General features: G+C 43.6%; 1 protein-coding gene across 2 annotated transcripts in view; it reads left to right on the top strand.

Moving 5' to 3' along the window:
* ZBTB7C (zinc finger and BTB domain containing 7C) overlaps window positions 1–15478 on the top strand; it is a 228585-nt gene that overhangs the window by 124922 nt on the left and 88185 nt on the right. Inside the window, exon 1 of one of the 2 annotated variants that reach the window (XM_069219074.1) lies at window positions 7263–7593. The exons of the other annotated variant lie outside the window; for it this stretch is intronic. Within the exon in view, the coding sequence (XP_069075175.1) occupies window positions 7583–7593 (11 nt within the window). The 5' untranslated portion in view covers window positions 7263–7582. Of the gene's footprint in view, window positions 1–7262; window positions 7594–15478 lie in introns of those variants that run through there. 2 annotated transcript variants of the gene reach the window in all.

The raw sequence follows: 15478 nt of genomic DNA, 5'->3' as shown, positions 1-15478 counted from the left end.
TGATTTGCTTAGACATGTTTTCTTTCAGCAGTTGGCCTCCACTTTGACAAGCTTCATTTTAGGAGTGGAAGCTGCTGGAAGTCATTGTCTTTCCCCAGTCTTCCAATAGAGGGCGTTTTAGAGTATTTAACTCCTCCACATTTCCGTCCAGCTGACCTACGTCTCATGCTGTATTTCTGTGCTCTAGGCAAAACGGTCCCCTCAGCACATGGAGTGAAGACCGCAGAGCTGTAGGTCTGGCTTATGTCAGGTGGAGCGCTACTAGGCAGAGCAAGGAAAAGTTGGGCAGGGACAGAAAGGGAACCACAATTATATGCACTGATTGTTCAAAAGCAAGCTATTGAATGGGTACCTTTGAGGTGTTAAGGCAGCTCTCACTTGTTTTCTGCCCTGAAAGGAAAGTTTCCCATTTTTTATTATCAGTGATTGGTTAGTTTGAGCATCACACAAATGCACAGGCAAATACACACATACGCACACCCATACACATTTGCACACAGACATTGTTGTTAAATACTTTGTATCCAATAACTCTTCTTTTTGTATTGAATGGAAGAGAGAGCACCACACAAAATTACAGCAATACCTATATTTTTGCTTTTTTAGGAAGTGAAGCAAGATACTGCATCAGCATAGCCTCTCAGCAATGCCGGGTCCGGGTTTGTTCCGAGTTCTCTCAATTATTCCATTACTCAGACTAGAGACTCTTTTATTTTGGATTAGTGTCATTAGTAGTTTGCATGTGGATAATATGTTGTATACACTTGGAGTACTGTAGTTTGTTGTCTGTAGCAGGAGGTTTCTACCAGTTTCATTGTGCATCATCAAAAAGACTGGTTTACGCATTGCCTGGCGTGATATATGCGTATGAGGTAACTGAAAATTTAGTTCTGATAGTTTACTATTATTGTTGGCACTTTTTTTAGTTCAGTTATGGTCATCTATATGGAATATCTGAGCTGTGTTGTATGTGTGCACATTGTTCTACCTAATGGGCTGGAATGGATGCTGTCTGTTATCACCTAGAAGTATAGCAGCTTCTAAGTACAGGTCTCATTGCGTGGCACTGCACACCCAAGTGCAGCCCTGGAAATGAGCATAGGAAGGTGTGTTGTTTATTATCTCGTGTGGTGAGGTCAAATTATCTGCAATATCTGAGCTGTGTTGGTTAGTTGTGATGTATTGTGACTTTTGTGTTGAGTGTTGTTGCTAGGAGGTGGTGCTGTTGAAAGTTCAGTAATATGCTTCTATACAATTTTATTCTGGGTGTTCTGTAGAATGCTTCATTTTGGTTAAATGGAATAGGTTGGTGAAGGTTCTCCTAACTCAGATCCACCAGTTGCAAAGTATTCCATTTGGAGGAATGACCATCTTTTTCCCACCAGTTTCTCAGAACCTTGTTGTACTAGTTTCTGAAAACTATAAACATCACCAGCTTATGCTCCCCTCAATTCTAGAAGTAATGAGGCCCACAAACCCAAACAGAGAAACAGAGAGATTCTTCCCCTGACTTTCATTCCAAGGGCCTCAATGCAGCTCCACATTTCCCTGCCTTCGTTTCCAGTGTGGAAGTAACAAGTATCCCAGCAAGTTGGTTGGTAAGTGGGTAAAAACAAAATCCGATCACTTAAAAACAATACACTTGAAAGAGCCACTTATTTAACAGAAAAGACACTATTGCATGGTTGTTAATACAGAACCCTAAAACTTCTCAAGAACTGTATCATAAAAATAACAATTAGATCACAAACCCATGGTATTTTCAATGTAGGAATCCATTAATCAATCACAATTAAATTATAGTAAAATTAACATGCCAGTGCCTTGACGCAATATCCCTAAATTCCACCAATTTTCCAAATATTTGAAGGATTTTCCCACTAGACAATACATTACTGCCAATCTTCCTTAGCAGAATTGGGTCCCATGAGAATGCGGACCTGATAGTAAATGGAGAAGGTCCTATGATTAGTTTAATTGTAACCATTTCTGGATCTGCCAAACGGAGCCCTGAAGGCAGAGCAGAACATTTTGTTTCATTGTCGTTTAGTTTGTTTCCACTGCTGTTCAAGATCATTTTCAATGTCATTGTATCATGGGTCCTAGGGAAGGGTAGGAGAAGCTTTAGCTCTTTGGAGAGGAACCCCCTAATCTATGGTGATAGTAAGCCGGTCATAGAGATAAAAATAGCAGCTGTTGGATCAGTCAGAGGACAGAACATGGGTAACAGCATATAAAGGCTAGTGGACATCACTTTGGCCGAGCGTCTTCTACGAACACATCATACAGAAGGTGAGCCAGTGAGAATTTGACCATAAGGAAGATTAATAGCATTGTGGCATGGTCTGACATAGTATGCGGTCACCGAAGAAATAGTAAGTGCACCTTAAAGAGACTACATGTGATCAAGAGCATGAGTTGTCTGCTGTGTAGGTGGTAGTCCTTTCTGGGACATTAGTCTGTGCTGCTCCCAGGGCAACTTTGGATCCCTTGAAGGCAAATAGATCAATTAACTTGATTAAAGCTAATCCAAAATTATCTGCATCACGAGGAGGTCCACATACCAGACAAGAAAGCAATGTGGAGGAAGGGAATACCTTAGTCGGAATGGGAAGAATTTCTACTTTTAGATATTATGGTAATGTGGAAATGCAGCTAAGAGTGAGGAAGAGCGGTCATTCACCTGAGTAGTATGAGGAAGGTTTCATAAGGAAAGAAGCTCTGCAGCGAAGTATTTGAGTTGGTGATCCCCGTTAGCGGGCAGAGAGGCTGCATTATATGCCCTATGCCGGGTCTATGCACTGATTGGTGCAGATAGGCTTGTCTTTGGCGTGCTTTTGGCATACAGCCGTCACACCCACTACAGCAGTCTCAAAATGGCTGCCATCATCATCAGATGTCAGGAGGGGCAGCTGTTGTCAGGACGACATGGCCTCTCAAAAGTAATAAAGAGAAGACTGTGGCAAATGGAATAGTCAAATTAGAGCCCAGCTACCCCTGCAGCATGGGGCAAGTTTCACTGCCTTTAGCACTAGAAAGGGCCGTATGAGGGCTAACTAAAAGGGTGAAACCAAAATAAAATTAAATAATAAAATACAATTATAAAGTGCCCACGGCACAGAAATGAAAAGGAGTTCAAATCAGAAAAACGTGATGAGATGGTCAGGTCCCCAACTGCAAGGAAATAAAAAAGATTTGTGAAATAAAGGTTAAAAATCAGAGAGCGCTTGTAGGAGGCTGGCCTGGCTTATAGTGGGTACCTTGTGGTACTTACACCTTGTGCCAGGTCCAGTTATCCCTTATTAGTAAATTAGTAGTGTTCTAGCAGCTTAGGCTGATAGAGGTAGCTAAAGCAGAGCAGCTTAGGCTGAACTAGAAGACATGCAAAGCTCCTACTATACCACTTATATCATATGGCACTATATCATAAGAAACACAACACTCAGAGTTACTAAAAATAAAGGTACTTTATTTTTAGTGACAATATGCCAAAAGTATCTCAGGGGATATACTCCCTTAGGAGGTAAGTAAAATGTACAAAATATACACACAAACCAAAATCAGGTAAGTAAAACACTTAGAAAAGTAGTGCAAACACTGTAGAACACAATAGAATGCAATAGGAGAAAATAGGCCTAGGGGCAACACAAACCATATACTCCAAAAGTGGAATGCTAACCATGAATGGACCCCAGGCCTAGTGTGGTGTGTAGAGGGTCACTGGGAGTGTAAGAAAACACTAAGGGTGTTCCAGATACTACACCCCAAGATCCTGAAAAGTAGGAGTAAAGTTACCCTACTACCCCAGAAAGACAGTAAAGTCGAGATAGGGGATTCTGCAAAGGCAACAACTGACTGCAAAGCACTGAAGATGGATTCCTGGACCTGAGGACCTGCAAAGGAAGGGGACCAAGTCCAAGAGTAACGCAAATGTCTGGGGGGAGGCAGGAGCCCACTAAACCCCGGATGAAGGTGCAAAAGGGCTGCCTCCAGGTGGAAGAAGCCAAAGATTCGACAACAACGGAAGGTGCCAGGAACTTCTTCTTTGGTCAGAAGATGTCCCACGGCGTGCTGGAGGATGCAGAATTGTTTCCACGCAGAAAGACCACAAACAAGCCTTGCTAGCTGCAAGAGTCGTGGTTGAAGATTTTGGGTGCTGCCAGGTGTTCAGGAAATCTGAGCACCGCGGTCATCTCAACACAACAAAAGAGGGTCCCACGAAGCCGGAGGTCAACTCAGCGAGTTGGGTAATGCAGGATGGAGTGCTGGGGACCTGGGCTGTGCTGTGCACGAAGGAAGTCTTGCAAAAGTGACACAAGCCCTAGCAGCTGCAGATCACGCAGTACGCAGGATTACTGTCTGGCGTGGGGAGGCAAGGACTTACCTCCACCAAATTTGGACAGAAGGGCCACTGGACTGTCGGGCCACTTGGATCCAGCTCCTGTGTTCCAGGGACCAAGCTCGTCAGGGTGAGAGGGGACCCAAATGACCGGCGATGCAGATATTCGGTGCCTGCGTTGGCAGGGGGAAGATTCTGTCGACCCACAGGAAATTTCTTCTTGGCTTCCAGTGCAGGGTGAAGGCAGACAGCCCTCAGAACATGTACCACCAGGAAACAGTCGAGAAAGCCAGCAGGATTAGGCGCTACAATGTTTCTGGTAGTCTTCTTGCTACTTTGTTGCGGTTTTGCAGGCGTCCTGGAGCAGTCAGCGGTCGATCCTTGGCAGAAGTCGAAGAGTGAAGTGCAGAGTAACTCTGGTGAGCTCTTGCATTCGTTATCTGAAGAGAAACCCACAGGAGAGACCCTAATTAGCCCTCAGAGGAGGATTGGCTACCTAACCAGGTAAGAGCCTATCAGGAGGGGTCTCTGATGTCACCTGCTGGCACTGGCCCCTCAGAGGACTCCATTGTGCCTTCACACCTCTGCATTCAAGATGGCAGAGGTCTGGGACACACTGGAGGAGCTCTGGGCACCACCCCTAGGGTGGTGATGGACAGGGGAGTGGTCAATCCCCTTTCCTTTGTCCAGTTTCGGGGCAGGGTTGGGGGATCCCTGAACCAGTGTGGACTGGTTTATGCAAGGAGGGCACCATCTGTGCCCTTCAAAGCATTTCCCGAGGCCATGAGAGGCTACTTCTCTCATGCCCTTAACACCTATTTCCAAAGGGAGAGGGTGTAACACCCTCTCTCAGAGGAAATCCTTTGTTCTGCCTTCCTGGGACTGGGCTGCCCAGGCCCCAGAGGGGCAGAAACCTGTCTGAGGGTTGGCAGCAGCAGTAGCTGCAGAGAGAACCCCAGAAAGCTAGTCTGGCAGTACCCGGGGTCCATGCTGGAGCCCCGGTGATGCATGGGATTGGCACCCCAATACCAGATTTGGCTTGGGGGGACAATTCCATGATCTTAGACATGTTACATGGCCATGTTCGGAGTTGCCATTGTGAAGCTACACATAGGTATTGACCTATATGTAGTTCACACGTTTAATGGTGTCCCCGCACTCACAAAGTACGGGGAAATTGCCCTGAACAATGTGGGGGCACCTTGGCTAGTGCCAGGGTGCCCTCACTCTTGGTAACTTTGCACCTAACCTTCACTAAGTGAGGGTTAGAGATATAGGTGACTTATAAGTTACTTAAGTGCAGTGTAAAATGGCTGTGAGATAACGTGGATGTTATTTCACTCAGGCTGCAGTGGCAGTCCTGTGTAAGAATTGTCTGAGCTCCTTATGGGTGGCAAAAGAAATGCTGCAGCCCAGAGGGATCTCCTGGAACCCCAGTACCCTGGGTACCTAGGTACCATATACTAGGGAATTATAAGGGTGTTCCAGTGTGCCAATCAGAATTGGTGTAAGTGGTCACTAGCCTGCAGTGACAATTTAAAAAGCAGAGAGAGCATGAACACTGAGGTTCTAGTTAGCACAGCCTCAGTGATACAGTTAGGCACCACACAGGGAACACATATAGGCCACAAATATGAGCACTGGGGTCCTGCCAAGCAGGGTCCCAGTGACACAGGCAAGAACAAACTGACATATAAGTAAAAAATGGGGGTAACATGCCAGGCAAGATGGTACTTTCCTACAGCGCTGAGCAACAAATATGGAAACTGCTTCTAGTGCTTTATCACTGCTATGTACCATCTTGCTATGTACAGCACCTCTATTAAATGACTACTGATTAAGAACAAATACAATACAATAGGAGTATTCTAAGATATCACAGAGCACATACATCAATTGTCTGTGTGACAGTTTCTATACTGTTGGCATTAGCTCACAATGCATTTACAGGTGCTCAGGTACTGCAAGTCCGTAGAAACATGTGGATACTGTGCACCAGTAAGTATTCAAGTGTAGGGCAATGGGTTCATAGATACATAACGCGCTGTTGTATGTTTCAGTGTAGGCCAGTGGGTACACATGCACACACACACACACACACACAAATTACTACATGTTTTATACACTTGCATGCAAGTACATGTGCTTGTACAGACGCACACACCAGCCCCTGAGGAAGAGAGATGGCTCTCACTGCAACTCTCAGTTTTGCCACTCCGGGCACTTCCCTTGACATTCATGGTCTCAGGGGTCGTGGATGTGGCAGCGATGTGCCCTTCCAAGTTACCTTCGGTTCGCATAGCACGCTGGCGATGAAGCACTGGATGCCTAGAAGCAGAGAGCATCCTCTCTTCACTGCGGAATACGTCCACACTTCTGCAAGTACTGTGGCTTCACTCCTCTGTACAAGGTATGGAATTTATTGCTTTGTTAAATATTTAATTTTCCAAGATTTAACATTTTTTCTGCAGTAAAATGTTTAATCCTTGATTAAGCAATGTAAGGAGAGAATTTACTAAATACTCAGAGTTTATGGGCTGTTGATCTTTCTGAAAAAGAAGGAGACGCTTAAATCTTGCTATAAACTATAAACCCTCCGTGCACAGATGCGGAAATATTTCTGTTTTTGTATTTCTGTTTTTGTATTTGTTTTCCTTCACGTGGCATAAAGCAAGTTGTTTCGCAAAAGGAAATGGGAAAGTTTAGCATAACCAAAGAAAGTCTCTTCAAACTACAGTTTATCAAGCAGTGATCACAGGGGAAGGTCTGGGCTTGGCTGTGGTTTCACGAATATAGTCTTGGGCGTGGCCAGGGCAGGTTTGCAATCACAGTCTTGGCCTGAATTCTGCCTGCTGAGAGCAGACACAATAGCTAGTCTTTACCTACAGATCTGACGTGTTGATGTTGTTGGGTGGGGGGTGGTTAAGAGTTGCCGTTGCTCATAGGTGGTGTGGCAGGCTTGGGAGCCAAAAGGAACGCCTTGTTTGGAATGCTATCAGGCCTGAGGGGACTCAGTGTCTCGCTGGAGGTTGGTGTTTTGGCTTTCGCATGGCAGACGTGGATCCTGCATACAGAGGCGGTCGAGCTGGCCTGAAGAGGCAACCTTCCAGTTTTGTGGTGGTCTGTAGCGCTTACGGAACCCAGCTGCTGCTTGAGTCTGCTCTGGCATGGAACCTAATGTAGCCACTCCAAGATTCCGGGCTTTGATTCAGCAGTCAAGAGGTGTTGGCTGGACTCCGAAACATGTTTGAAAGGTACTGCTAAGGCTTTTCACGCTTTTTCCCTTCTGCAGAGAGATATCCAATGGCAGCAGCCTTCACAGTGGCAGGTGCTTTCTGTGCAGTGATTCACTGCTTACAATTAAATTCCTGTTCCACGGTATGGCACAAATCCACCACGGTTCACAGTAGAGTTTTTGTATTTTTATTTTTGTGTTAACTCAGGAGATTTGTTGACTATTACCCTAGCTTTGGTGTACTATGTGTAGAACGCGTAGGAGTATTGTACAGCACAGTTTCCTCACAGGGTGAGGGGTAAGACACTATGCCGGGCTTACTCAGGCATTAGTGTAGTGCTTTCAACCTAAACTACTTGTGATTAATTTGACGAGGGCCGGCATTGCTCTTGCACACCTGTTGTCATCTATTGGCCTACACTTTTCTATTGGATATTTTCTACTTTGCGCGACTCCACTATGATAAAGCCGCTGAGGTGACCACGACTGTGCACGGTCTACTTCCCATAGCAATCGCGAACATCGCAATAGCACCCATTAGTTTTCTAACATTTAGGTTTTTGCATTCGAAGATGTTGTATGTACCATTGTAGGGTTGCACTCGGTATTCCCAAGATACTTAAAATGAGTATATGCTTTATAAAAAAAAATAGCATGAAAATGAGTCGGTGTTAAATTTACTGTATTCCAGGAGTTTTATCTTTGGGTTTATTTAATTGCTTTCAGAAAATACTCATCTGCGATAGGTGTGAAAAAGTGCAGCGCGAGGAAGCACTTGTATTAACATTGATGACTTTTTTTTAGTGTGTATACTGTTTTCTACGTACAACTTGGAAACGAACTCATTTTTGCGTGTTCTTGTATTTTTAAATGATTTGGGTTATTTTTATTCAGTGCTCCAAATCCAGATAGACACAGTGTGATTTATAATGAAGGATTATTGTATTACTATGAACACTCCCTTATTGTTCTCGCTATTTCTTGTGAAGCTGATTTTCAGGTGTTCTGCAGATGCAAAGATTCCTTCATTGCCCGAGCGTTGGTGTTGCTGTTGGCAAACCATGTGCACATTGCGCCTCGAGTGTTGGTGGAGGAGACAGGGGTGTGGCTTCAGGGGGATGTTTGGAGTGGTACACCCCTCTAATATACATTTGTATTAATAGTTTGGTACAAGTGGTTTCAGTCGGGTACGGTGAGATGTCTGTCGGATTTCACCAGAGGTTTTTTTTTTTTACAAATATACAGACGAAAACGCAGACACTCTCCCTGTCTCTTCTTCAAAAATGTCCTTTATTTTGTTCAAAACTTCTGTTTTCTCTCATTTAGTAGCCATACTATTCTGCGTTCCTCTCCCTTTCCACTGACCCGTAAGCCCCTCGTGCAAGCCCTCCTTGTTTTATAACGCGTTTAACATTAAATGCCAGCGTGGTTTTTGGAGAATCTGAGGCTCACACCCCTCAATCTCACTGACCAAGCTACGCTCCTGGGAGGAGACAGTCATGTCCGTCCATCACCCCGTAACTCAGCAACCTTGGAATGCCGCTACGAATAGTGGGTTGGTTGCTCGTGCTTGTCTGAGCTCACTATAGCCCCCTTTAATAGTTCTACTGGCCCTGTGCAGAGCATCGTGTGTTAGAGAGCTGAATACGCCCCATTACCTACAGTTGTTTTATACAGTACTTGTAATCCCATTTCCATACGTATTCTAATATTTCTGCCTGGAGAGGGTAAAATCAATGCTACAAATTTAAAAATAGAACTGCATCTGGAACATATGATCTTTAAGCCTCATTGCACCGCGTTTACAGGGCCGGTGGTCGACCCCAACTGGAAAGCTATAGGTAGTTATATTTACACTGAAGACACGGTGCTCTTTTTAAGCATATGAGTGATTAAGAACCAAAAGCATTGAACACTGAAACATTATTGAATTTTATTCAATAGTCCTAACTTCAAAATACACGTTCGAGTTGTAGGACTTACAAAGACAGTTTCTCCAGCTTTTTAAAAAACAGAATCGTGTGCCAAGCAGTGCAATGCTAATTTGTATTCATGTAAATGTATTAGGAGGCATAGAAGAAGGGGTACATGTGTGGGGAGAACTGGAAGAAGAGGCATTGGGAGGGGAAGATGTATGAGGAGAACTGGAAGAAGAGACACTGGGAGGATTACATGTAAGGGGAGAACTAAAAGTAGAGGCATTGGGAGGGGTAGATGTGTGGGGAGAACTGGAAGAAGAGGAACTGGGAGGGGTACATGTGTGGGGAGAACTGGAAGAAGAACTGGGAGAGGTACATGTGTGTGGAGAACTGGAAGAAGAGGAGCTGGGAGGAGTAAATGTATGGGGAGAACTGGAAGAAGAGGCGCTGGTAGGAGTACATGTATGGGGAGAACTGGAAGAATAGGCACTGAGCGGGTAGATGTATGGGGAGAACTGAAAGAAGAGGCACTGGGAGTATGCATGTATGGGGAGAACTGGAAGAAGATGCATTGAGTGAGGTAGATGTATGGGGAGAGTGGGAAGAAGAGGTATTGGGTTGGGTAGATGTAAAAGAGAGTGGGAAGAAGAGGAATTGGGAGACGTAGATGTATGGGGAGAGTGGGAAGAAGAGGCACTGGTACAGGTTGATATATGGGGAGAGCAGAAGAATAGGCATTGAGAGGGATAGATGTATCAGGAAAGTTGGAAAAAGAGGCTCTAGGGTAGATGTATGAGGAGAGTGGAAAGAATGGACACTGGGAGGGGTACATGCATGGGGGAGTGGGAAGAAGAGGCACTGGGAGGGGTAGATGTATGATGAAAATGCAAAGAATAGTTGTATTTAAGAGGCATTGGTAAGGGTGGAAGTATGGGGAGAGTGTGACATCTCACATTGCCTTTAGAAATGTAACCCCAATTATTAACATTTAGTGGTTTTACTTTTCCTACCTTTATTCACCCTTCTACCAGTTTCTCCTTTACCTGCAGCAAGTGTTTTGTCTCTTCCCTTCCTCTGTTCCTATACCTGCCACACTTCACACTGCCTACAGGTTGGTGTAAGTGGACGCTTGATGCCCACAAATATAGTAGGGAGTGGTGGTGGTGAACGTGGGGCGGGATGCTGGTTGCTCATCTTATTGTCTGCGGTATTGCATTACGTTATGTTATTGATATTTGAAGGGAACATATCCTGTTGCTGAATTAGCCTTGTTGCACAATCAGCACTCTAGGGACTTTCCTGATGGTTCCCAGGTTACAGCTGCAGACTGGACTCTGATTCACCTTGTGATGATTTGTTATTGTGCGTTAGGTGGCTATGTCTTGCTTATTGAGCTGAGGGTATGTGATTATGGTGGTAATTGCCTGTGCATCTTTTAGGTCAGTAGATAGACCCTCAGCTTGGTAAGGAAATGTGTGTGGATGTGATTTTTGAATGACAATGGCTTTTTGCTTTATGTTCTTCTATAGGAATGAGTTCCCTTGCTTTCAGTGTTCATACATTAGATCAGTAGCATAGCACAGATGCCATGAGCCCCGGTGCAGGCAAGGAAAATGGACCCTTTGACTGCTGTAGAGATAGTAAAATAAAGCAATTATCAGGGTTCAATGGCCCCCTCGGGACTTCATGCCCCGGTGTCACTGCACCTGCTTCCCCAGTGGCAGTTATGCCCCTTCATTGGATACGTAAAGTAAAGTAAAGGCCAGTAAAGGTGCAAATTCAAGTTGCACACGTTTAGTCCCCAAGTATTAAAAGATTCCTGAAACTTTCTGGGTTAGCTGTGATAGAATGTTCCACTCCAGTGCCTGTGAAGATTTAGTACCTAGTGGTTTGTCTTGTTGCTCACTGGTGGTTGGCTGTAGCATCTGGTGGTTGGTCTTGTTGCTCGCTGGTGGTTGGCTGTAGCATCTGGTGGTTGGACTTGTTGCTCGCTGGTGGTTGGCTGTACCATCTGGTGGTTGGTCTTGTTGCTCGCTGGTGGTTGGTTGTAGCATCTGGTGGTTGTTCCGTTTTCTTCTTGAGAAGAATTAGAAACCAAAGCACAGGTCCCGGGGAGAAATATGAAAGTACATTTATTCGCTGTGTGTCTTCTTGCATAATCTGACATGCCTACTTCTGGCTTTTTGAAAGCACTCTGAGACACCACAAGTACACAAAAGTACAAAAAGCAATAGGTGAACTCAAGAAGTGGTGACAGGCAGTATTCCAACAACAGAGGAAATGAGACCATAAGCGTTTACCTTACTTCCAAAGTGGTTTGTTAAGGGCACACACATTTCTTACCATAAATATTAACATAGCATATATATTTTTTTATTTAAGTACTATTAGCTTTTTAGCTAGGTAGGGAATCATTTGATTTAAAATGGAAAATATGTAATTATTTAGAGAGTTCCCAAGTATATACAATATCTTTCTCCCCAACTGTATTCTCAGAATAACCATTATCTTCATAGCTTGAATTCATTCTTCATTTAGTTGTAGGTTTTGAATTTTTTTAAATTTACAAAGACTACCAAGACTGCTTCTGGAAGGTAACTGCCAAAAGCTGAAACTTTACATGAGAATTACCAGAAAAATGTGTCCACACTACCATTTGTTCATTACCATTCATGTTCATGTTAATGTACAATTGAGAATGAGAAAATGTCTCGCAAGTGTAGTTGCATTTCCCAACTTTAAAATATTTATGGGAAGTTTTTTTTCTGAAGGTAAAACGCCTTTCCTTACATCAGTTGTATTGTTGCTACCTTCCTATTCATACGCTGGAAAGAGATTGTACTCCTGCCCATGACAGGTGCACATTCTGCCCTTTTCCTTGGAGTTGATAGAGTAAAAGTATGCTGGCCAAAGCTTCATAGCTGACCCTCATGTCGGAATGCCCCCTCGACATCCTCGGTGGCACGTATACTATGAGACCGTACTCAAATAAAAGAATGTGTGAGCAAATAAATTCATGACTATACATTCTTGGTTTGAGAATACAAACCTTAAATTTACTTGTAAATCAAGCCATCTCCATGTAGACAGCTGCAAATGTCTTTGAGAGTCAGGCCCCTACATTTTAAAATCCAAAATAGGCATATTTTCGAAAAGGAAAGGCCGAAGTCTGAAATACTTGATCTTGATACCTGTTTTAAGAGATAAAATTGTTCATTGTTTAGGGGAACTCTCAGACCTTTTTTCTGTAAGAAAGGGTGTGAGACGGGGTTGTGTCTTGGCTCCCACATTATTTCAATTGTATATTAACGGCCTTATTGACTCACTTAATAATGTTAGTAATGATGCCGCGAGAACAGCTTTGGCCAAGATTCCTGCACTAATGTTAGCGGATGACGCCCTTCTTCTCTCTCAGGCAGTGATGGGTCTCCAAAGGACTTTTGATTGCTTTAATGGTTTTTGTAGGCTTCGGGGATTGGAAATTAACAGGAGTAGAACCAAGTACATGGTTTTCTACCTGGTACCAACTACTTACCCAGGCCCAAAATTTAGCGTTTTTTTTTTTTTTTGGGAAAAGGTGAAGCCAGTTGAAGATCTAGGGGTTCTACTTGGGGAGCATATGGATTGGTCCCTACATATTGACAGGCAAAAGCTTAAACTGGCCCAGTTCACTGGTGGTCTGGTAAGGGCTTCAAAAGGTTCTTTTTTCAAACCAATCAGCCCTGTGATTGAAATGTACATATCACAAGCATTGGGGGCAGGTAGGGAGGGGTTGAACTTTGGGGGCACAAAGCAGGGAATGGGATGCAAAAGCTTGACAATGCTTTTCTTAGGCAGCTATAAAACCTCCCATTAAGCACATCCCTAATTCCGATGAGATTTGATATGGGAATAAGAGCATTTACTGAAGACCTGGGGCTCAGACCTGTCCTTTTGTGGAAGAGATTGTGGGCCACTCAGGAATTAGAACCATATAGGAGAGGATTGGAAGAAATGATTGGCCTACCCGGTGCTGGAATTTTGCCTTGGTTGTATTACATCAGGGATATAATGACCAAGCTGGGTAAACCCATGTTGTGGGAGGAACCTGAGATGGCCTTATAGTTGTTGTCCAAGAGAGATCTTGTAGTTTTATTCAAGTATTTTAAATTGTCGATTATTTTAGAGAGTGGCTCTTTTGGCCCAATGGCTCAAAGATTTTTTGAGTTCAAGGACCATTATGGGCTTGGACCCTTTTTAGATGAGATACAGCCATTGTTGGCCCGCAAATTATTTGCACAGTTTAGGCATAGTTAATTGCCCGTCCGTGCGCTGACAAGCAACTGAAGGAGTGGCAATAACTCCCTGAGTAAGACTTGTCCTGCTTGTGGGGCAGGTGAGGAGTCTGAGGCCCATGTTTTTTCTTCTGTAAAATCTATGCCGTCCCAAGAAGAAAGTGGCTGCTTCCGATATGCAGGCATTTGGGTATTAGGCAGCATGTGGACGTCCTTAGAATCCTAAAAACCAATTCATGGCAACCAATTGTCTTAAGTATCGAGATTTTTATTAATGTTATGGTGTGTTCGTAAAGGTATATGTAATTGATCAAGCTCGACTAGTGCCTTGAGATTTGTACAGTATTTTATTTTTCTATTTAATGTGCATGTACTGTTTTTGATTAGTTTTAAACATAGTATGTTTTATATTTATATATTATGTCTTTACTTATCTCTCTTTTCATGATGTGCTTTTATGGTTTTGAGCCGCAGTAAAGTAATTTTGATGATCATGATGGTCATTGTTTTGGAGGAGAGTGCCCTGTTGTGAGATGATCAGGAAGAGAGTGTGTTGCCAATGAGAAGGGCTGTGTAAGAAGAACTCTTTCTTCAGGGACTATTTCTAGTTTTCTTTTCTTCCGGTTAAATCCCAATTAAATAGATTTTTCTCATTTTAATTCCTCCACAAAAGTTTGCTCTCTGATACAGAAATACTTTGGACCTTTACTCAAAAAGCATGCCTTTTGTGATTTGATGTAAATCAGTGTAGCGTTTTTTGAGAAATTAGCATTTAAAGAGGGACTACGGTTGAGCTAACCCCTCAGAATAAGTCAGATATATCTGGAGTGTTGGGTGTGGCAGAAGTACCATGGTACCGCTGCGGTACCAAACATTTTAGAAAATAGTTTATTTTGAATGCCTGCAGGAGTTTTTAAGCCTGCTGACAATTTCAGTACTGTAGGTCAGAAAAAGGAACTGCAGTACTGCTACGATCTGATTGCCTGGCCACAGCATTGTAGAAAATGCTTAGACCCATCCAGCACCCACATTTTTACCAGATTGTTCCCCTCAATCTGAAAAGTTGCAACTCAGCAGTAGGGAGCACTCCTTGTCAGGTATGTGATATAATGGATAACCTGTTTACTGAGAAAATAGGAGACCTGTGCGCCAGTCCCAGCTTTCTCATCTGTCTTGGTATGATCCTGGACAAATCGCTTTAATGCCACAGGTTTCGGTTCCCTTTAAAATAAAACCCTGTCCAGCCCCTCTATTGAGCACTAGGCAAAACCCTGAAATTTACCTAATTCTCCTTTGAAATGCAGCCCCTTCTGTGAAAGCTAATTGCAGATATTCAGATTTACGGTGTTAGCAACACTGCTCCTTTAAGCAACATCTATGCCAGTGGATTCATGTCATTTTAATTATACCAAGATATTATGATTGTGAAACAAGCTGGGATAGGCTGCACAGCCAACACCCCACCTCTCCCTCCACCCAAACCTCCTTACCAGGTAATCCTGTGGATATATGTGCCTGCAGAAGCGTCCAGGACACAAGAGGAATCCACCGTTTCTCTCATTAAATATGCAATACTGTCATTTCTGTGCAGTCGAGCCGTATTTGTAGTCATTAATGGGCCGCCGCTCTGCTCTCCTTATTAAATACTAGGATGTCTAAAACAAAAAATACCAGACTCGCCCTTTTTTGTGTCAGGCCAAAAGTGGGAACA

This window comes from Pleurodeles waltl, chromosome 1_1 (genome assembly GCF_031143425.1).
Source record: "Pleurodeles waltl isolate 20211129_DDA chromosome 1_1, aPleWal1.hap1.20221129, whole genome shotgun sequence".
Classification (NCBI taxonomy): Eukaryota; Metazoa; Chordata; class Amphibia; order Caudata; family Salamandridae; genus Pleurodeles; species Pleurodeles waltl.
Note: the sequence above shows the minus strand (reverse complement) of the source record. Positions and strands in the feature narration are given on the sequence as shown.